Source organism: Vicugna pacos, chromosome 2, assembly GCF_048564905.1.
Source record: "Vicugna pacos chromosome 2, VicPac4, whole genome shotgun sequence".
Classification (NCBI taxonomy): Eukaryota; Metazoa; Chordata; class Mammalia; order Artiodactyla; family Camelidae; genus Vicugna; species Vicugna pacos.
Genome location: NC_132988.1, coordinates 117,734,321 through 117,755,167, shown reverse-complemented (window position 1 = coordinate 117,755,167; position 20,847 = coordinate 117,734,321). Strand labels below are relative to the sequence as shown.

Below are 20,847 nucleotides of genomic sequence, written 5' to 3'. Positions count from 1 at the left end.
AATAATCTTTAGAAAAAAATTTCATGTGTGGTTGGGAGTGGCTAAGTAAGATTAAAATGAATTTAATTAAGAACATGAATTTTAATATTAAGGGTAAATATGAATTTTAATGTTAAATAAATATAATTAAGAACATGAGTTTTAATGTTAAAGGTGGGTTTTAATATTAAAGGTAATGTTTAAATAGTAAATATTTAATATTAAAATATTAAAGAATTTTATTTTCTCTCTCTGCTAAGAAGACAAAATTTTCTTAAAATATTGATCTGCTTTTGATAACAGATTGCAAAATGTCTCTTTGCCTTTTAAGTGATCTGTTGTAAATTTCTGTGTTTTGCCTTTAAAATATTTTATTGTCACTTGGGTTAAGTGAGTGTATATTGTTTCACAGTAACCTATTATCCTACTTGACCAAGAGTTTTGAAACCTCTTGATACCTTTGACAAACTTCCCAAAGTCAAATTCAGTGAAGTTCTTTTGACCTCTAGGTGACTCTGAAATGTTTCAGAAAGCCTCTGAAACATCTCAAACAGAGACACTAAACCAGCTAGCCTTATTTGGTGTGCTAATGGGTGATGCTAACCTTCTTAGGGTACATTTTACGTGTAAATTTTATTATATGACAGGACTAAAATTTGAATGTGTTGGATATGTCCTGGCACAATGTTATCAGCCGTACTTCTAGCTATCAGCTTAAAATGCTGTATGTCACAAAAATAACCAAACTTCCTTGTCAATTATAGTCAGATCAATGTCATTTGAAGTCTTTAGTCAAAAATAGAGAGTTATTGGTTTACTCTGAAGCTTTTTACAAAACTGAAGATCTTCAAGAAGATTCATTAAAAAGAACTTCCGACAAATACCAGTTTCTGATGATTTTTAGATCACAGTTGAACTGGGTAAAAAATTATAAAACTAATGGAAAACCCAATGGCTACATCCAGATCAAAAAAATTATTATGTGAGATTGAATGAACTGAGAAATATGATTTATAATTTTATGACTTTTGGCCTGAACCATGATTGGCTTTTATGTGCAAACGGCCAAGACTGAACAGGTATGACCTGTAGGAAGGACTTGTCCATGCAGCGGGGGTGCACAGAAGAAACTGCTCATTCCAGGTGTAGGAGACACAGCAGAGGAAAAGGATTATGAGGATCAGGAGCAGTGAGCCATCCAGCAGCTGATGGAAGGACTGGAGTAGAAGAGGGTGTGGGAGATGGGGCCAGAAAGGCAGGTGGGACAAATCCTGAAGGGTCTGAGATGCAGCTGAGGGTCAGGCCCCTGGAGGGCAGACACTGGGAGCTGTAGATGGTTGGAAGCAAGAGTACGATGGTGTCAGTGCTGCTGTGGGGGAGGTCATTGACACTGACCAGGTAGTTTGCAACCCAAGGCAAGCCTGATCCCCAGGTTAGTCCATTTGTCCTCAAGGGCAGAGAACACTGAGGTCACAAGAATTAAATGGAAACTGTGCCAGTGTGTCCATCTGACAAATCTTCACACACCCACAAAGAAAGGTCGGGCTGTTCCTTTTCTAGAACATGCAGAATAAGGCATATTTCACATTCTCATGAGCGGCTACAGACCAGATCAAGAAGAAGTTACAGTCTCCCATGTGTGACACTCGGAACAAGCTGTCATTGCTGCGGGGAGTGGCCAGCACCCTGCGTCCTTCTCAAGACACTCGGAGTCACTGTGGAATTTGTGGTGCATCTCACAGAATCAGCCAATACACGTGTCCCTCCAGCCCTTTTGTTTGACGACCATGTGCTGCCAGTAACAAAAGTCGCAGAGCCCAGAACCTCAGGCAGCCCCTTCAGGCTGAGCATGGCAGAGCCTGTTCGAGAAAGAACTGCTCCTGTGCTGTAGCCTGTCCCCCAGTGAGGGACAGCGAACCTCTGAGTTTGTCACAGAAGCTTCCCCAACCCTTACCCTGCCCAGGGGACTTCCAGCCTCCAGAACCGTGAGAAAATGCATGTCTGTGCTTAAGCCCCCGTCTGTGGTGTCCTGACATGGCAGCAGATGTAGACTAAACGCCAGTCGTGGCGGATACAACACCAGGAGACAGGCTACCAGGCTGTGAAGTTGGACAGTGTTGGTCCACACTGAGTGAAGAAGAGGTGGCAGGTGGAGGAAGAGGGATTCAAGCTGCAGAGAAGTAGGAAGGGGCCAGAGTGAAGGTGGTAGGTGAGGCCAGACAGTGTCCCCCAAGAGGCCCAGGGGACACTCCGGTTACCAAGCACCAGCATCAGCAACAAGCCCAGACACGGGGCGGCCCCTGTAGGACGGGGCTGATGGGAGCGGAGCCATTAGAGAAGTGGGCTCCCTGGTGGCACTGGAAGTCATGGGACGCAGAAAGGAGAGGCCAGGTGCCTGCTCGTAGCTGTCCGAAGCAAGGCCAGTGCAATTACTGTGACGCACATCAAAGCCAGCATGGCAGCGAGACGCACTCCAGGCAGTGGAGATGGTTGCTGGGATGCAGCGCTCCGAGGGCAGAGCAGCTGGACAGCTGGCGTGGGCGACCCTCAGTGTGTCCTCTCAGAAGCCACTGGGGATGCATGGGTTAGGAGACTGAGGGCAGCCACGGAGTGAAGAGCGAACCCTTTGCCCAGTATCCAGACCAGAGTCAGGCAAACCTCAATCCCATCGGCCTAAGGCTAGACCTTGTCCCTGCGAGGGGGGACTCCGCCAGAGTCCTCCGCTGGCCTGCCTCTCTCTCTCCAAGTGCTCTCAGGGCTTCTCCGCGTCTCCTTCCCACGTGGGCTGGCTTGGGCTTCCTCACAGCATGGCAGCTCCTGGCTCCACGCATGACTCCTCCTGTGAACAAGGCAAACCCTGCCTTGCCCCTTCTGACACAGGGCATCTGCTCGACATTCTGTCGGTTACAAGTGAGCCACAAGCCCACTCAGCTCTAAAGGGAGAAGACACTGACCCCACATCTCAATGGGAGGGATGTCGAAGTCAAGTCAGGTCGGGGGTGGGGGGCAAGGAGGCAGATGGGACAGAGGAGAGAGGATGGGGACTTGCTTGGACATCATAGACTCAAACTGCATTTGCTGAGCGATGGACAAGGTGGCCAGAAGGGCCGGTGAGCCACGGCCCTGGCCAGGATAGAAAACTACAATCAGGTGTTTGTTTCTCAGGCAGAGCACCCCACACCGCAGATGCCCTGCTCCTGGGTCGGGGGCACAGAGGCAACTCCAGGCGACACCCTGGCCCCTGCAGACTGCACCGCTGTGACCACACCATCCTCCAGGAAGGAGACACTGGAGCTGTCATCTCGTGAGCGCTCACTCACTGCTCTCAGGTCCCCTGTGGCTATTTGCGGTTGGTCTGCTGAGACCCAGAGAGATTACGCAGCTAGCCGAGGTCATTACGGATGACCCAGCCCTAATTCTGAAGGTTTCGGTCGGTCTCGCTCCTCCAGTGGTTGTGTGACGTCAGTGAGTCACGTAGTGTTGGTAAAGGCCTGATCTCCTCCCTCGAACAGCGAGAACGATCCCTATTGAAGGGCCGGACTGTGGGCTCCACGCGGAGGAGAGGGTGTCAGCGCAGGCGCCCCAGTGGCGGCACTGCCCGCACTGAGTACTGAGGGTGAGGGAGGCCTCGAAGCCGAGGAGCCAGTCCAGAGGGAAGGGGCTGGGGACGGGCCGGGATGCCCAGCGGGAAACCCTCTAAGAGACAGAAATGAGCGGCAAGGGCCCTGGGCTGACGAAGGTCCTCCCAGACAGGAGGGAAGTCTGGCAGGCTTCCCTGAGGAGGTGGCACTTGGTATTTGCCTTAAAGGTGGCCAGGGACAGCCAGGAAACCGGAGCTGGGCGGGGAGTGCTGCAAGGCAGTGAGCAAGTGCCCCAGCCTGCACTGCTCAGGTGACAGCATCTACGTGGGTGTCACTCCTCCCTTGCTCCTTCCCACCCCCTCCTCCAAGGAGCAGGTCCCAGTCAGCTCCCGAGAGGCCAGGCCCTGCAGGCAGATTGGCGTCTGACAGCCCTGCCTGCTGGCCGCGAGGATGGGGCCGCTCAGCTGGCTGCCTCTGTTCCTGGTGCTGCTGTGGCCGCTGGGGGCCCTGGCCACGCTTCCAATCAGGGTGTTCGTGGTGCCCCACAGCCACATGGACGTGGGCTGGCTCCACACAGTACAGGTGGGTGCCCCGGGATGTCCCCTGCACACCTCTTGAGGATGAAGTCTCCTTCTTCCTGCAAAGTCCCTGGACCTCGCCCGCTGTGACCCTTGGGCTTGGCTGTGCGGTTGGCCATGTGGCCCTCACGGCCGGCCAACATGTCCCTCTGGGAAGCCATCCCTGCCACCTTGGTCCTGGCAGGTGCATCCCCCTGACTCATGGACTGCCATAGTCTGTTTCCTCACATCCCTGCCCAGGAGAGCATGTTCCCATCACAGGGGCCTGCCCTGTCCTGCTCCCAGTGCCCGCGCTCACCGTGTGTCTGGCGCAGAGTGGGACTGGGGCCCCCTTGTTTGAAGGGAACTGGGGGAGCAGAGGGAAGGGCCCCCAGACAGATGCAGCTGTGAGTGCCAGGGGCCCCCAGACACTCTTGTCACCTCTGGATTTTACTCCTTGGTCCCTGGGGCCGAACCCTCCAGAAGCCCCATGGGGCTGGAGTGATGGTGTCCCCCACCCCTAGGAGAGCATGCGGGCTTATGTCGCCAACGTCTACACCTCGGTGGCGGAGGAGCTGACCCTTAAGGAGCAGCGCAGGTTCATCGCCGTGGAGCAGGAGTTTTTCCGGCTGTGGTGGGATGGCATCGCCTCGCACAAGCAGAGACGCCAGGTACTGCTGTCCTGCAGGGTGTCCTTGAAGGGGCAACCGAGAGAAGAATGGCTTGGGTGTCCTGGTGATGACCCTTTAGGAAACTCCTGGGGCAGTGCGCTCTCTGGCCACGCTTGTGCTGCATAAACCTCAAGGCTTAAACTCTGCTGGGCTCTTTGCAGCGTGTGTTTAGACCAGTTTTGCGGTCAGCCCTGTGCCCGGGAGACAGCTTTGTGGTCTCATCCCGGCTGTGTGGCTACTGGAAAACTGCAGCTCTGGCAACCCACCAGACACTCAGCTGGCGTGAACCGAGTTCCCTTTGACACTGGGCACTCCCAGTGGCCCAGAGCCCACGCCCTCTTCCTTCGTTTCGGCACCTGAGTGACCCCCATGAGCACAGGAGCTGGCGGCCCTGCCGGGGGTGCAACAGTCCCTGGGGTCCCGAGGCCGGCAGCGGACTAGCTTCACAGGTTGCAGGAGTCAGAGGCCCCGCTCAGCAGAGGGGCTGCCTGGGACCCGGTCCCGCTCCCCCACCTCCACGTGTGGTGAAGGCGGCGACTGGCCTCTGCCCCCTGCAGGCCCCACATCCGCGCATGGGAGCGACCGCTCTTCTTAGGGAGGCTGCACCCGGAATGAACACATGATATGAGTTCACAGGACGATTCTCTGGGACTTGGTCCCCTCCAAGCATCCCCTTCGTTCGAAACAGGTTAGAGCCCCACGACTTGCTCAAGGTAGCAGAGCTCAGAAGGCAAAACAGGGAGTCCACCAGGTCCTCCTCCAGCGGGGGATGTGACCCTGCAGCCTTTGGCACCGAGAGGACGAGCCTCCCGTCCGATGGGCACTGCCTCCTGCCAGGCTCTGGGCTAGGACCTTCTACACATTACTTCATTGACTCCTCTCAACAGCCAGTACCCTGGGGACACTCAGCCTGCTGTACACAGTGGTCCAGGTTCAGAGAGGGCAGGCAACTGGCCAGGGACCACAGAGCTTGTATGAGACAAGTTGGACTCCATGCCAGATATTCTGATTTAAAGCGTGACTCTCCATGGTGTCCAGTGGATGGTCCTCACTTCTTTACATGGACACCCCCAAACTCAATTGCTTGTCATCCAGTTGTGACAAATGCAAACTGAAGGACGTTCTACAAAATAAGTAGCCTTAATCCTCAAATTTATTAATCACAGGAATGAAAAAGAAGGCTCAGGAAATTCATGAATACCGTGAATTTGACAGTAGCATTATTAATTTCCAGATTTGGAGAATTATGGAACAGGAAGAATGATCTTGTTCTTGTCAAACACATACTGAACTGTGAAGATAAAGGCATGTTATTGTTAACTTTTACTTTCAAGTGGTTTAGAAAAAGCATACTATGAACGTAAAGAGATGGGGAAGAGATAAGAGAAATAGGTAAAAACTATTAACAACAAGATAATCTTGGGAAAGGATTTATGGGTGCTCTCTGAACAATTCTTGCAAATTTTTCACAAGTTTGAAATTATTTCAGAGCAAAAATGTAAAATGCTTATTTTTATATATTTTCGATGAAGGAACAGCCAGGGGCCAGGTACTGTTCCGGATACTGGACACACTGGGGACCAGGACCGTGTCCTGCTTTTTCAGAATAAATGTAGATGAGTGCGGAGTTTGAAGGAAGGACCGTAAGACACTGGAGACATGTACCCAGTGAACACAACCAGACTTGGGGGCTGTAATCTGGATTTTCCTCTCTGCCCGCAACACCAAGGTCCACCAGCTCCTGGCCCAAGGACGCCTGGAGTTTGTCCTCGGAGGCCAGGTCATGCATGATGAGGCCGTGACCCACTTTGATGACCAGATCCTACAGCTCACAGGTTCGATTACCCTTCCCCAGACCCGGGACTCCTTGTCTCCCTCCTTGGGCTGGGCTGGGTGTCTGAGCCCCAGTTCTGGGCTCCATCTTCCCCTCACAGCAGGAGACTGTGACCAGTAAGTGCAGTGATTGGCTGGTGCCATACTCATGCCTGTGCCCTTGGGTGCAGGGCTCAGGGGTGTGGCTTCTAGACAAGATGGCCTGGCTATATCCCAGGTTCTAATTCCCAACCCTGTGACCCTTGGCAAGAGATGGAACTACATAGAGACTCAGGTTTCTCCTCTATAAAGTGAGTTTGATAAGGAGGTAAAACCTGCCTCAAAGGGTTTATATGAAGATAAAATTGAGACAATTATAATGGAGCACACTGAGTACAGTGTATGGTTACCTAGTAAATGCTCAGTGATGTTTAGAGGCTATCCTGCCATCACCCCACCCAGCAAACCCTCCACCAATACCACTGCCTCCAGCACCTCCAGCACCTCACCATGATTACCACCGCCACCATCATCTGCATCACCTCCAGGGACACTACCACCTCCAACAGCACCACCTAGTCTACCAACAACCACCACCACCCCCGTGATTACTAACACCACCATCACCGCCTCAACTTCCACATCCACACCAGCACACCACCACACCACCACCATCACCTCCAACACCACAGCCGCCACCACCTCCATCACCATCATCATCACCTCCAACACATCATTACTACTTCCACCAAAACAAGGACCACCACAGACACCACCACTATCACTGCCATCATCACCTCCAACACCATTGCCGCCGCCACAACCACCACCACTTCAGCCACCATCACACCTCTGCAACCTATCTACCATGTAAACCACATCACCTTCAACATCATCTTCACTACCACTGACAACACCATCACTTTCTGCATCACCTTCACCATCAGCACCACCACCAACTCATCCACTACCATCATCATTAACTCCACCACCAAAAGAGGGACCACCAACATCACCCCTATCAGTTCCATCACCACAACCATCATCTCAACACCACCACCATCACCAACATCAAAACTTCAATGCCAAATCTACCACCATCACCATAACCACCACCACCCACATCACCAGCATCTAAACATTTCATCACCACCTCTACCATCCTCACCGCTATCATCACCACTACCACCGCCATCACCACCACAAACATAATCACCTCCCTCACTTCCGTCACTGCCACCTTCACCACCACTTCATCCATCACCACCACTTCATCCATCACCACCAAAAACCCTACGTAAACATTGCAACCTACTGAAGGTCGATCACTATCACCTCCACCATTACCACTATCAATAGCACCAGCACCAGCACCACCACCATCACCAACAGTATCATCAACATCTCCTCCTCACCATCACCAGGCACACTTGCACTCAGGGAACATTCCTCTCCATTTCACAAATGTTTTTCATAAGTGGCACTTCACCCACCCGTAAAGGCAGGATGGGGAGGTGGCATCATTGTTCTCAGTTCATTTTGCAAAAGGGATACTGAGACTGAGACGAAAAGAAGGGCGAAGGGTCCATGGATGAGCCAGGAGTAACTCTTGAATGTGACTGAAGCTCTAGCCCCCTTGTCACTCCACTGAACAGTAACCCCAGGTAACCCCTGGGTAAAGCATCAAGATAGCATTGGATGTTTTCTAAGGATCTTCTTTACATGCGCTCTCCCTTCACTCCTTTAATCTGTGGTCGCACCCTTATGTGAGTTTCTGCTGCCTTCTTTCTGGATATAAGTGGGAACGTGATGGGAATCTTTAAGTTTCTTTATGTGAAATCCCCAGGCTGCTTAATGCAGCGTCAGGACTCAGCTCCTGGCCTCCTCCCCAGCCTTCTGCCTCCTGAGGCCCCTGATCTGCTTCAACAACAATGCCTCCTGTGCCTTCAGGCACCAGGTCCCTCTTGTTTATACCTGAGCAGCTCATCTCAGACTCAGCTGAAGAGTCTCATGGTCCAGGAACCTTCCATTTGGACCCTCAGGACCCTATCACCTCCCCTCTTCACCCCAAAACTACAGGTCGTGTCTGGCAGTGACTGCAGTCTGATTCTTCTCTGGGCCACTAAGGCTCAGCCCGACTTCTGCCAACGCGAGTGCTGGTGGGCGTGGCAGCGGGGGGTGGGTGCTGTCCTCCTCTGGCTCCGGGTGTCCACAGCGGACACTATCCTGTGACGGGCCTGCTGTCCTGGCTTATTTCAGCCCGAGCTCTGGGCCATGTCCCTCAGACGCCTTCCCCCCAATACTAGTAATGCCCTCTCTCCTTGGTTGTCACCCCGGTTCTACCTCTTGCTTCTTCTCTGTGACTCCTCCCCGGAAGTATGAAACCTTGCCTAACATTCTCCTGGGAAGGAGGGGAGCAGGCCTCCCCAGCTGAGGCAGCGACCACAATTGCTATGTCCCCTTGTCCCTCTGTCACCCCGGCCACTGTACTCTGGCCCCGCCCTCCACTCACTAGCCAAGTAAATCTTGACCTGGTCATTGTGCTCATTAGAACACTGGCTAAACTACTTTGACCGTGACCAAGTGACTGTGATCCAACAAAAGGGACGGTTCTTTGTCTCGTGGGGAAAATTCGGCAAGTGCAGCCTGTTCTGGCCACTGGGTGGCTCTGCTCCACAGAGCGATCCAAGCGTCCAAGCTGCTTCCCTTCGCTCTGCCATCTCACAGTGCGTCTCGCCCTCCTTGCGTGACTGAAGGTCGCTCGCCCCAGTGAAACGTCATCCCAGCAGGAAATGGGGAAAGAACGGTGGGAAGACAGCAGGCTGCATCTTTCCAAAGGTGACCCAGAAATTACACTCATCATTTGTGCTCACATCCATGGACCAGAACCTAAGTACTTGGTATATTTTCCAAGAAAGGCTGGGAACACAGTCTCTAGCTAGAAGCTTATTATCCTGCCAAAATTATAGGGAGTGTCTGGTTCTGTTACTAAAAGGCAAGGGGAGAATGTATCTTGGGGGACAGTGGGCTGTTTCATTCATTAATCACCTGTTCATTTGGGTCTCAGGGATAATTTCTCCTGGGGTCCAGAAAACCTGAGAACAGTGACTTGAGTCTCTAGGATATTTACTATTTACTTACAAAGAAGGGAAATGGTTTGTGGACTGATGCTGCAGCCCACTGATGTTTCTCACATCCTCATATCCTCTCCCGTGTGATCACAGAACAGCTGCCACAGCTCCGGTCAGCATGAACCTATTCTTTCACAGTCAAAGAAGGAAAAGGGCAGAATGTGGGCTTTCTTACTGACCTCGTCTTATTTAAGGTGGGAAATATTGCCCTGAAACCCAAGCAGCCTTAACCCACACATCTGTTTTGTCTGTAACCATGCTCCATGACCACATCTAGTTTCCACAAAGACTGAGAGCAATATTCTGGCAGAGGGAAATGAGCTTGCCATGACCACTAAGACCAGAGACAGTTCATCCCTTGGGCCTAGGTCAGCGTCCCCTGAACAAAATGAAGATTCTGTGAGTGAGGAATTCGGGGTCACTGAGTCAGCAGCCATCATGACTGCCCTCCTCTCGCCGCGCATCTGCTGAGGGTGTGCCCTGCACAGCTAACTGACCGCCTCAGTGTGACCTATTGACCATCCCCTCCCTCATCTCAGAGCCCTGACCCCAGTTCCTCCCCCTTCTCTCCAGCAGCTCCTTCTTGGTCTCCTCTGCTTCCCGCACTCCCTCTGCTGCTCCCACTGGTCCCCAAGGGCTCGGAGCCCCACCCCAAGTCCAGCTGGCTGGTTCACCTTCCTCGCCTCCTCTGTGAACCAGACCCCGAATCAGCCTCAGGCCCACCCTGACCACCCAGCAGTCGCCTCATTTCTCGCTGAAACTTGTTCATAGATCTGAGCATGTCTCTGTCCCAGAACCATGGAATCTTCTAGGTCCCAGCTGGCGTCCCAGCCTGGGGAGATCACCAGTGGAAGGTAGTTTCAATTGACACCAGCTACTTGTGCTCTCTGAGTCTTTGTTTTCTCTCCTGAAAATGCAGGCGGTTGTCACCAGCTCTTGGGCCATTCAGAAGATTATATCTGGGGAAAGACTGGCGAACGAACTTTAATCAGTGGCTTATCAAGTCTAGGGCTTTCTCTCTGCAGCCATGTCCCTGACATCTCGCTCCTTGCTGTGGCTCGTTAATCATGAATGAATGAGTGGAAGGTCGGACTATTCTGGGATGGAGCCCCTGTATTAGCACCCACTGCAGCAAGACCCTGCTTGGCCGGAAGAGGGCACTGCAGCCCCGTAGAAGGGCAGGGGGCCCTGGGGGAGTCAGGGGGTGAGGGGCCACACTCCTGTCACCAGCGAGGCTTATCTCTTTGCAGAAGGACACGGGTTTCTCTACGAAACATTTGGGGTCCGGCCTAGGTTCTCCTGGCAGGTCGACCCATTTGGAGCATCTGCCACGACCCCCACCCTATTTGCCCTGGCGGGCTTCAACGCCCACGTCATCTCCCGGATCGACTATGACCTGAAGGAGGCCATGCAGCAGGACCAGGTGAGTGGTGCCCCACATCTGCTGCTGCCAGCTCACCCCTGCTTCGCCCCTACTTTGTCCAGTGCATCTCAGAGCCCCTGCCCTTCTCCAGAGCACCTGGGATACTTGGGGGCCCTTATGCCACGGGATGTCCCAGGCCCATCATTGCTCTGCTGTGCCCTGCGCCGTGTGTGACTCTTCCCCTCCTGCGTGGCTGGACCTGGCTGAGCTGCAGACCCGGCTTGGAGTCTCCTGCTCTATGTCCCCTTCACCCTCCAGGCTTGAGGCGCCGAAGGGACCAGAGCAGACCTGCTCTCAGTAAACCGTGCTGGGTGCAGAGAGGAGGAGGGCGGGGCTCAGGGCACCTGGGACACGGCCACTCTTTGGGGGCGAGCGCAGCTGTTAGGGACTAGATGGTGACACCAAACACCCACAGCAGACGCTGCCTTCCCCCCACCAAGTGCTGGGCCTGGTGGGAGCCGCTGGGCTCCTGGTGTCCTTTAGTCCTGCCAGCACCCCTGGGACATGGTGTATTCGTTTCCTGCCGCAAACTGGGGGCTTCGAGCAGCAGAAACGTGCTGCTCACAGGTCTGGAGGCCAGAAACCCGAGATCAGCCCGGGACGGGGCCATGCACCTCCTGAGGGTGTTCGGGAAGGGGGGTCTGGGCCTCTGTCTGCTTCTGGTGGCCTCAGGTGGCCTTGGCCTGGAGACTGCCGACGTCCCCCGTGTCCTGTCATCACCTTCCCCTGTGCTGTCTGGGTCCAACATTCTCCTTTAATGGGGACCCCAGTCATACGGGACCAGAGCCCACACTAAGGCCCCCATTTTACCTCAGTTACCTCTCTAAAGACTTCATTTTAAAATGAGGTCACATGAGGTGGGAGTTAGGACTTCAGCGTGCCATTCGCCCATAATCAACTTGCTGTAATTATCCTATTTTCCAGATGGGAAAATAAGACCCCAACATATGAATTCTGTCCGGGTCACCCTGGTAGTGAGTTTCTGGGGAGCAAAGGTAGCCTGGCCAGCAGGCGTTAGCAAAAGGGGCCTGGGCTCTAGGTGAGCAAGGGAAGCAAACTTCTCTGTGTGCCCCCCGAGCGCCACGCTGAACGCGCCCTCGCTCCCAGCGGCAGCGCGCCTCCCCTGCGGGGAACCCTGTGAGCTCGTGTGGCTCCCCCAGGGTTCACGTGCAGAGACCAAGTCACAGAGGAGTCGGGGACCCGTGTGTGGAGCCGGAGCTGGTGCTCACAGAAGCAGGATTTGATCCCTGCTTTGTAAGCCTAGCACTTTCTAACCATCAGAACCTGAACAACGGACTGTACTCCTAGAGAGAGGTGATGAGCACCCCGTGTCAGGGGGGATTCAAGCAGAGGTAGAGAGAGCATGGCTGGCAGGCCCTGGCAGAGAGCCCTGCCCTGAGGAGGGGTGGGGAGAGCAGGCTGTCACCTTCTGGAGGGCAAATTCCTGGGCCCGCTGTGGCTCTGTGAGGTCGGGGGCACCTGGATGAGGAGGCAGCCGAGGGAGACCTTGTCCGTGAACCACTGAGAGGGGAGCAGGGGGCGGGCAGCCAGAGACGCAGCAGGCACTGGGGAGGGGGAGCGGGGCAGCGGGGTGGCCCCTTGGCCCTCACTCTGCTCCCTCTGGGTTTGCAGGCGCTGCAGTTCGTGTGGCGGGGGTCCCCGTCCCTGTCGGCACAGCAGGAAATCTTCACACACGTCCTGGACACACACGGCTACTGCTCGTGAGCACCTGCCTTGGGCCAGGCCCTGTCCCAAGCTCTCCCCCTGCGTCCCCTCCGCCATGTCTCTCACGGCCACCCCTGAGGGAGGCACGCTGGGCGCCCATCTTACAGAAAGGGCAACTGAGGCCTAGACCCCCAGCCCCAGTCCCGGGGTGGCAGCTGCGGGGCAGCAGCGCTGGGCTCGGGGACAGCTCCAAGCCCCATGTCAGGGGGGCAGCCCTCCTGGGGGCTGTCCGGCTGGAGGGCCCTGGGTCAGTCCCACTCTGCCCCTTTGTACCTGTGAGGCCACGGACAGCGGGACCCCCTCCGTGAATGGGGGAGGCTGGCAGGCGGGGTGAAGGGGCAGCGGAGAGAAGCGGCCGGGACGCACGTCCGGGTCTGCCTATCGGGCCCCGCTCTGCGCCAGGCACTGTTTCTCCCTGTTTTCCTTCAGTGATTTTTCGTTTACTCCTCCTAACATTCTTCAGTACATTTTACCATCATGAGACTAGGGTTCAGGGAGGTTCAAAGTCAGGTTCGAAGGTTCAGGTCACTCCTGAAGGCTGGCCAAGGGTCCCTCCGTGTCACCCGTATGCTGCCCGGCATGAGGCACCGAAGACCCGACCTGGGGCTGCCCAGACCCCCGCGGCTCATTGCTGGGGTCCGTGCCTCCTGAGCCGTGGTGAAGCCTGAGGATTGTCTGTCTTTATGTGAAAATTTGATCTTATGTTTGTCATGACGTTTTTGGCATTTCGTCTGGTTTTTAAAATATTGTTAAAATACCAGCATGTTGACAACTGAGATTTTTGCACCCCTGAAAGTTTGTGCCCAAGGCCAGTGCCTGCCCCGCCTCACCCTCACCCAGCCCTGCTTAGGATCCCTGGATCTGGATCTGGTGGGCAGGGAGGTGACAAGGAAGTAGTGATCAAAAGAATCCCACCATCCCCGTGGTGAACGCGGGAAGGGGGCCCACTGTGGTGGGCTCCACACGATGGATGACGAAATGCTGGCCCCGTGGGTGACGTGCCCAAGGTCACAATGGTGAAAGGGTAAAACGTGGCACCTTCTGTGCCCAAAGCCCTCATCTGCCCAGCACTGTTCTGCCCACTGCACTGATGGGAGAGGAGGCTCTGAGTGAGGGTCCACAGGCTCAAGGTACACTGTGGCCTCCCTGAGCCCTGCCTGTCCTCCCGGACCCCAGGAGACCCCCCTTGCCAGGGCAAGAACCCCCCTAAAATTCCTCTCTCTCTCAGTAAAGGGTTTTACTGGGACGGAGAAGCTGTCTTCCCAGACCCTCCCAAGGATGGAATGTACCCCTCGAAGGACACGCCTGTCACTAAGACCAACATTGAATCCTACGCTATGGACATGTTGAACAACATATTTGAACGGGCCGCCTGGTTCCGGACACCGCACGTCCTCTGGCCCTGGGTAAGGTGTGGTCCCGGGGCCTTGTTCTGCAACTCTGCACGGGGACAGCTGTGATGGGTCCCACCCTGCACCTAGGACCACCCTAGACTCGGGTCCAGCTCTAACCAGGCCAGGCTCCGTCCAGGCAGCGGGTCAGGCAGCCATCCTAGCCCCGGCACAGTCCTCCTTCCCTGCAACCCCGAGCCCTCACCCTGCTACCAGCCCCTTTCCCTCCCTGGATCACCCCCACTCTCCCACCTGACATGCAGCCTCACCCAAGCTGGCCTCCAGGTTCTAATCAGCTCTCGCCTGCTTTTACCTTCACAATGCTGGGAGCAGAGGCCTGGGCCCGAATCCTGGCTCCCTGCTCAATAGCTGTGAGACTTAGAACCTCTGAGCCTCCGTTTCCTCATCTGTAAAAAGGGGATGATGACACGACCCGCTTCATGGGCTTGATTGGAATCAGGTGGGAGAGGCAACCGCGGGGGACAGTGCCTGACACCAAGTCATCATTGTCGTCATAGTGAAGGTTTATGGAGCCCCCTCTGTGCACCAGGCACTGTTCTACGGGATGTATGTGTCTCATACGTTTAATCTGCCCCAGGGGGTAGGGGGTGGGCACTGTGGTAAACCATTGCAGATGCAGGGACTGAGAACCAGAGAGGTTAAGGAATCTTCCTGAGGCCACACAGCTACTTAGAAGGGCAGCTAAGGAAAGCAGAATTTTGTGCAGCTCCGGTCAGGTAAGCTTCATCACCATTATTTTATCTGCGGCTTGAGGCATAATTGAAAATATATATAGGCAACAAAGAAACGAAACATGAAATATCTAATTTCTCAGCAGTTCACGATGGAAGGTGATATTTGCCAGAGGAAACAAAGATTCCTACCTAAAAGGTCGCAAAGTGTCACAAACGACCTCCCATTTCTGACGCACTAGGAGGACTGTCCAAGTGGGCTGCTACGGGTTCTGTAGGTTTGGGCTTGCCTGCTCAGTGTGTTATCCTGGGGCCGCTGGCTTTGAGCACGGCTGCGGCCCCCGTGAGACCCAGTCATAGCCTTCTCCACACTCTGACCACGGCCCTTGACTGGGAACCAGGCAGCTCCTCTGGGGCTGCTTCAGGCCTGAGCCCGGGGGTCTGTCCCCTGTGACCGGGAAGTTCAGTAGTTTACCGTGCTATCTATGCTCGTCAGCTTTTGTGGTGAGCTCATAACAAAGTTCCCAAGAAAGATGATAAGAAGACATCTTATGAGTAATTTTTCCCTTTAGTCGGCCTGCGAGCCACTAGATTCTGAAGTTCCCATGGTAGCCGCTGGTAGGACTCAATGTGCCTGGCTGACGGGTCAAAACCTAAAGGGCACTTTCTTCGTTCTTATCCTGTTCTGCCCATGAGAGTCAGACAGACATCACCTCTGCAAAACATCTGTCGACCAGGATTGCAGGTTTTGGCATATGCGATCAGAGATGGCTGGGCGTTAGGTTGGGGGTCAAGATTTGGGGTACACATGCAATGCATTTGAACAACTTTATTGAGGCCCATGATTTCAGCTCAGTCTAAATTAAGACTGCCTCCTGTGAGCGCTGCCTCTTACCCATATTCTCACTATAATTATATTCTACGTATTTTTCCAAAATCAGCTTTCATCAAGGTGGACACAGCACCTGCGACTGTTTGGGGGAATTTTTTTCTTTGTGTTGCAGCTCTCTCTTTTTTCATATTGACTTATAACTAACATATAACATCATATTCGTTACAGATATACAACCTAATGGTTCCTTATGTGTATATATTGCAAAATGATCACCACAATGTGTCTAGTTGGCATCCATCAACACACACAGTTACAGAATTTTTTCTTCTGATGAAAACTTTTAAGACCTTCTCCTTTAGCAACTCTCAAATATACAATACAGTGTTACTAACCGAGTCACCGACCTGCACACTACATCCCGTGACTTCCTTATTTTATAGGTGGAAACTGTACATTTTGACCACCATCAGCCATTTTGCACACCAACGACCCCTCACCTCTGGCAGCCACCAATCTCTTCTCTCTATGCGTGAGCTTATATTTCATGTTATTTCCATTTTTTTAAATTTTACATGTAATTGAGATCACATGGTATTCACCTTTCACTGTCTGACTTATTTCACCCAGCATAATGCCCTCAAGTTTCATCCATGTTGTTGCAAATGGAAGAATTTCCTGCTTTGCCTGGCTGAATAGCAATTTGTTGAATACATATACCACATTTTCTTTATCCTTTCATCCACTGAACACATAGGTTGACTCCATGTCTTGGCTGTTGTAAATAATGCTGCAATGGACATGGGGCTGCAGACATCTTTTCAAGTTAGTGTTTTTGTTCTCTTGGATACATACACAAAAGTGGGGTTGCTGGAGCAGTCATACGGCAGCTCTATTCTTAATTTCTCTAGGAACCTTCACACTGTTTTCCATAGTGGCTGTATCAGCTTACACTCAGTCCAACAGTGCAGGGAAGTTTTCTTTTCGCCTCATCTGCACCAACACTTCCTTCTTGTCTCTTGACAATAGCCATTCTGGTAGGTATGAGGTGGTATCCCACTGTGGGTTTGACTTGCATTTCCCTGATGGTTAGTGATGGTAAGCAACTTTTCCTTCCTGTGTCTGCTGGCATATCTATATCTTCTTTAGAAAAATGTCTGTTCAGGTCCTTTGCCCATTCTGAACCCAAGTTGCTTGTATTTTGACTACTGAGTTGTATGAGTTCTTTACATATTTAGACGTCAACTTTTTCCAAATTTATGATTTGCAAATATTTTCTCCTGTTTGGTAGACTGTCTCCTTATTTTGTTGAATTTTCTTTCTTGTGCAGAAGCTTTTATTTTGATACAGTTCCACTTGTTTGGTATTCCTTATGCTGCCTTTGCATTTGGTGTCAAATCCAAAATATCATCATCATGACTGAAGACCATGAGCTTACCATGAATGTTTTCTTCTATAAGTTTTATAGTTTCAGGTGTTATATTCAAGGCTTTAACTCATTTGAGTTCATCTTTTCCTGGTCTTAGAGTTTCATTCTATTCATGAGGCTATCCAGTGTCCCTGACACCACTTATTGTGGATAATGTCCCTTTCCCGTTTTATATTCTTGGCTGTAAAATAGCTACCATATACCCGTGACCTTTTTTCTGAACTCTCCGTTCTATTTCCCTGATCTGTGTGTCTGGTTTTTGCCAATACCAGACCCTTTGATTACTATAGCTTCAAGTCATATAGTTTGACATCCTGGTTTTGATGCTTCCAGTGTTGTCTTCTTTGTGAAGATCATGTTGACTATTCGGGATCTTTTGTAGTTCCAACAAATTTTAGGATTAGTTGTTCTATTACTGCGAAAAATGTCATTGGAATTTTAACAGGGATTGCAATGAATCTGTAGGTTACTTTGGATAATGTGGACATTTTCTCGATATTAATTCTTTCATTCATGAGTACAGCATATTTTCCCACTTATTTGTGACTTCTTCAACTTCTATAATCACTGTCATACTTTTCAGTGTATAGGTCTTTCCCTACTTGGTTAAATATATTCCTAGTATTTTACTTTTTGATGCAATTACAAACGGGAGTGTTTTCTTCATTCTCTTTCCGATAGCTATTCATGTATAGAAATGCTAATCAACAGTGATTTTGTGCTGTTTTCTTCATTCACTTTCTAATAGTTATTCTGGTATAGAAACACTAATCAACAAATGATTATGTGTATTGATTTTTTTATCTTGTGACTTTGCTGAATTTATTAATTCTAAGCTTTACATAGAGTTTTACACATGTAATATCATTTTAGCTGCCAATAGTGACAGTTTTATTTCTTCTGTTCCAATTTCATGCCCTTTTTTCCCCTCTCTTAATTGCTATGGTCATGCTTTATAATATCACGCTAAATAAAAGGGCTAAGTGTGAGCATCCTTGTCTTTTTCCTGATCTTTGAGGAATAGATTCCAAGTTCTCATCATTAGTTATGAGGTCAGAGGTGGGCTTATCACAGACGGCCTATATTATGTTGAGGTACATTCCCTTTATTTCCATTTGAATGAGAGTTTTTATCAACAATGGAGTTGAATTTTGGCAAATGCTTTTTCTGCATCTGTTGAGATGACCATATAATTTTTATCTTCCATTTAGTTAATGCAGTGGATGTTGAACCATCCTTGCATTCCTGGAATAAATCCCATTTGATCATGGTGTAACATTGTTTTCTTTGTATTGTTGGATTTGTTCTGTTAATGGTTGTTGAAAATGTTGGAATTTCTCTTCAGCAGGGAAACTGACCTATAATTTTCTTTCTTGAGACTTACTTGTCTGATTTGGTATCAAGGTAAAGTTGGCCTTTTAAAATTATATTATAAGTGTTCCATCCTCTTCTTCTTCTTCTTCTTCTTCTTCTTTTTTTTTTTGAAAAGAGTGACTGAGAAGAATTGTATTAATTCCCTTTCAATGTTTGATAGAAATCACCAGTGAAAATGATCTTATGTTTCTTGGGAAGTTTCTGAATATGGCTCAATTTTTTTTACTAGTAATTCATCTGTTCACATTTTCTACTTATTCATGATTCAATGTTAATATAATATATATTTCAAGGAATTTATCAATTTTGACTCTGACTACTTTTTTGAGGATGAGATTTAGGTCAGTACATTTAAGCAAGCTATTCTCACTTTTATTCATAGTTATTATCTTATTATAATAAACATCATTATTAATTAGATGTATCAATGGGCTTTAAGGAACGGTCAGGATGTGTAATCAATGAGACACAAAGTAAAAAGCTGTATGATCACAATTACATGTGATTTTTTTTTAAAAACTCAGAAAAAGAGGTCAGATTTGTGGTTGCTGTAGGTGGGGTTGAGGGCATTGGAGAATGGGAGAAGATAGTGAAGAGGTACAAACTTGCAAATGTAAGAAACAAATACAGGGGATATAATGTAAAACATTATAAAGAGAGAAACAGACAGACAAACAGAAAGACAGAGAAAAATACCCACATGATAGAGCCTGGGAGCTGGTTTGGGAGCTTGTTGCCCACCATGGAGAAGGGAAGGGTGGTTATTGGTGGTAGGGAGGCTCTTACCCTGCTTAGACTGGGCTCTGCTCCCAGAAATGCAGGGCGTTGCCCCTGTTCCCCCACCTACAGGGATGTGACAGGCAGTTCTTCAACGCCTCAGAGCAATTTGTCAACATGGACCTTCTGCTGGACTATATCAACAGCCGCACATCCCGCTTCAGTGTCTCGATAGAGTATGCCACACTGGGTGGCTACTTCCAAGCTGTTTACGCACATAATGTTTCATGGCAAGTCCACAACCACCAAGACTTCCTGCCCTATTCCTCAGGTATGAGCCTCTGGGAGTTGGGGTGGTGATTTGGTGCCAGCGAGGTAAGAGGCCTCACCCATCAGTGTCTCATCAGCCCTGCTTGGAGCCCTGAGGCAGAGACAGGCCTTACCCCCACCTCCCAGACCCACCTAGACACACAGCCTGGTTCCCAGCACACTACACCTCTCACTGTTGTCCACACACACAGCAGGTTCCTGTCTCTGTGCCTTTCACTGCAGTAGTACCTTCCAGCAATACCCTCCTCACACCTTCTCTTCCTGCAAAAGTCCTACTTATCTTGTAGTGTCACCTCCTACAGGAAGCCTTTCTTGATATTAAGCCTAGTTCAGTTGGCTCCTCCTAACCCAAGGGCCCCAGTTTTCTTCAATTAACATACAGTTATTTGGGGCTTGTTTCCCTCAATCCTGTGTCCTGGGGGCCAGGGCCATTTTGGATACAGACAGCACAGCCTAAAACACGAAAGCTCTTACAGTGAACTTACTGCATGGCTACGTGCATGTCGTGGAACCATCCTATCTCAGGAAAACAGGGATATTAACGGTGCTTAGTCCATCGAGTATAAACATGAAATGAGACAAGAAGAGCTCTTAGCCTAGTGTCTGACCCACAGGAAGGGCTCAGCAGATGTAAATGTTAATAATTATGACATCATCACTGTCTGGTGGTATCAGGTCCCTTCCTGGACACGATCTGTGCAGGCCCTCCTGAGGAAGCTTGCTCAGGCCCTGAGGTGCGTTGAAGGCAGCACACCATTGCCACCCCTCCCAGGCCTATCACCACCTGCCCCTCCACGTTGAGATCCCTGCAGACCTCTGTCTGCAAGCCAGCACCCCCAACACTCCACCAAGTCTTGTCTAAGAGAATCAGCAGGGATGATGTTGGCCAATTTGTTGAGCCATCTAACATCTTTATTGCATTAAAAAAAACAGAGCCTTGAAGGACCCTTCTAGTCCTACTTCGACTTTGCACATAAGGAAAAGCCAAGGGGATTCAAGGGGGTGGGAGTGGGGGTGAAATGGGGACAGAGTACCATAATCAAGGACAGCCCAAGATCCGAATGCAGCCCCCACATCCCAGCCAGCTTTGCCCAGCACTGGCTTCCATGCTGAGCTCACTCACCTGAAGGAGTGGTTTTGGAAGGAAGAGTGAAGATGTGTGTCTATGCTCACGGGACATGTGGGAAACCCAGGCTTACAGGG

The 20,847-nt window shown here is 50.9% G+C and overlaps 1 protein-coding gene and 1 long non-coding RNA gene across 2 annotated transcripts in view; one reads left to right on the top strand and one right to left on the bottom strand.

The window, feature by feature from the left end:
* Nucleotides 1-4,001: 4,001 nt before the first annotated feature.
* The window catches only part of LOC102540711 (epididymis-specific alpha-mannosidase), a 35,029-nt gene continuing 18,183 nt past the window's right edge, over nt 4,002-20,847 (top strand). Inside the window, exons 1-7 of the mRNA XM_072946520.1 lie at nt 4,002-4,142; nt 4,642-4,788; nt 6,518-6,623; nt 10,982-11,154; nt 12,787-12,875; nt 14,108-14,285; nt 19,447-19,645. Of these exons, the coding sequence (XP_072802621.1) occupies nt 4,011-4,142; nt 4,642-4,788; nt 6,518-6,623; nt 10,982-11,154; nt 12,787-12,875; nt 14,108-14,285; nt 19,447-19,645 (1,024 nt within the window). The 5' untranslated portion in view covers nt 4,002-4,010. The remainder of the gene's footprint in view (nt 4,143-4,641; nt 4,789-6,517; nt 6,624-10,981; nt 11,155-12,786; nt 12,876-14,107; nt 14,286-19,446; nt 19,646-20,847) is intronic.
* LOC140688100 (uncharacterized) lies at nt 5,992-20,218 on the bottom strand. Its single transcript, XR_012062842.1, has 3 exons — nt 20,130-20,218; nt 9,742-9,860; nt 5,992-6,079 (listed from the first exon to the last, which is right to left on the bottom strand). It is a non-coding gene; the product is annotated as an uncharacterized lncRNA (long non-coding RNA).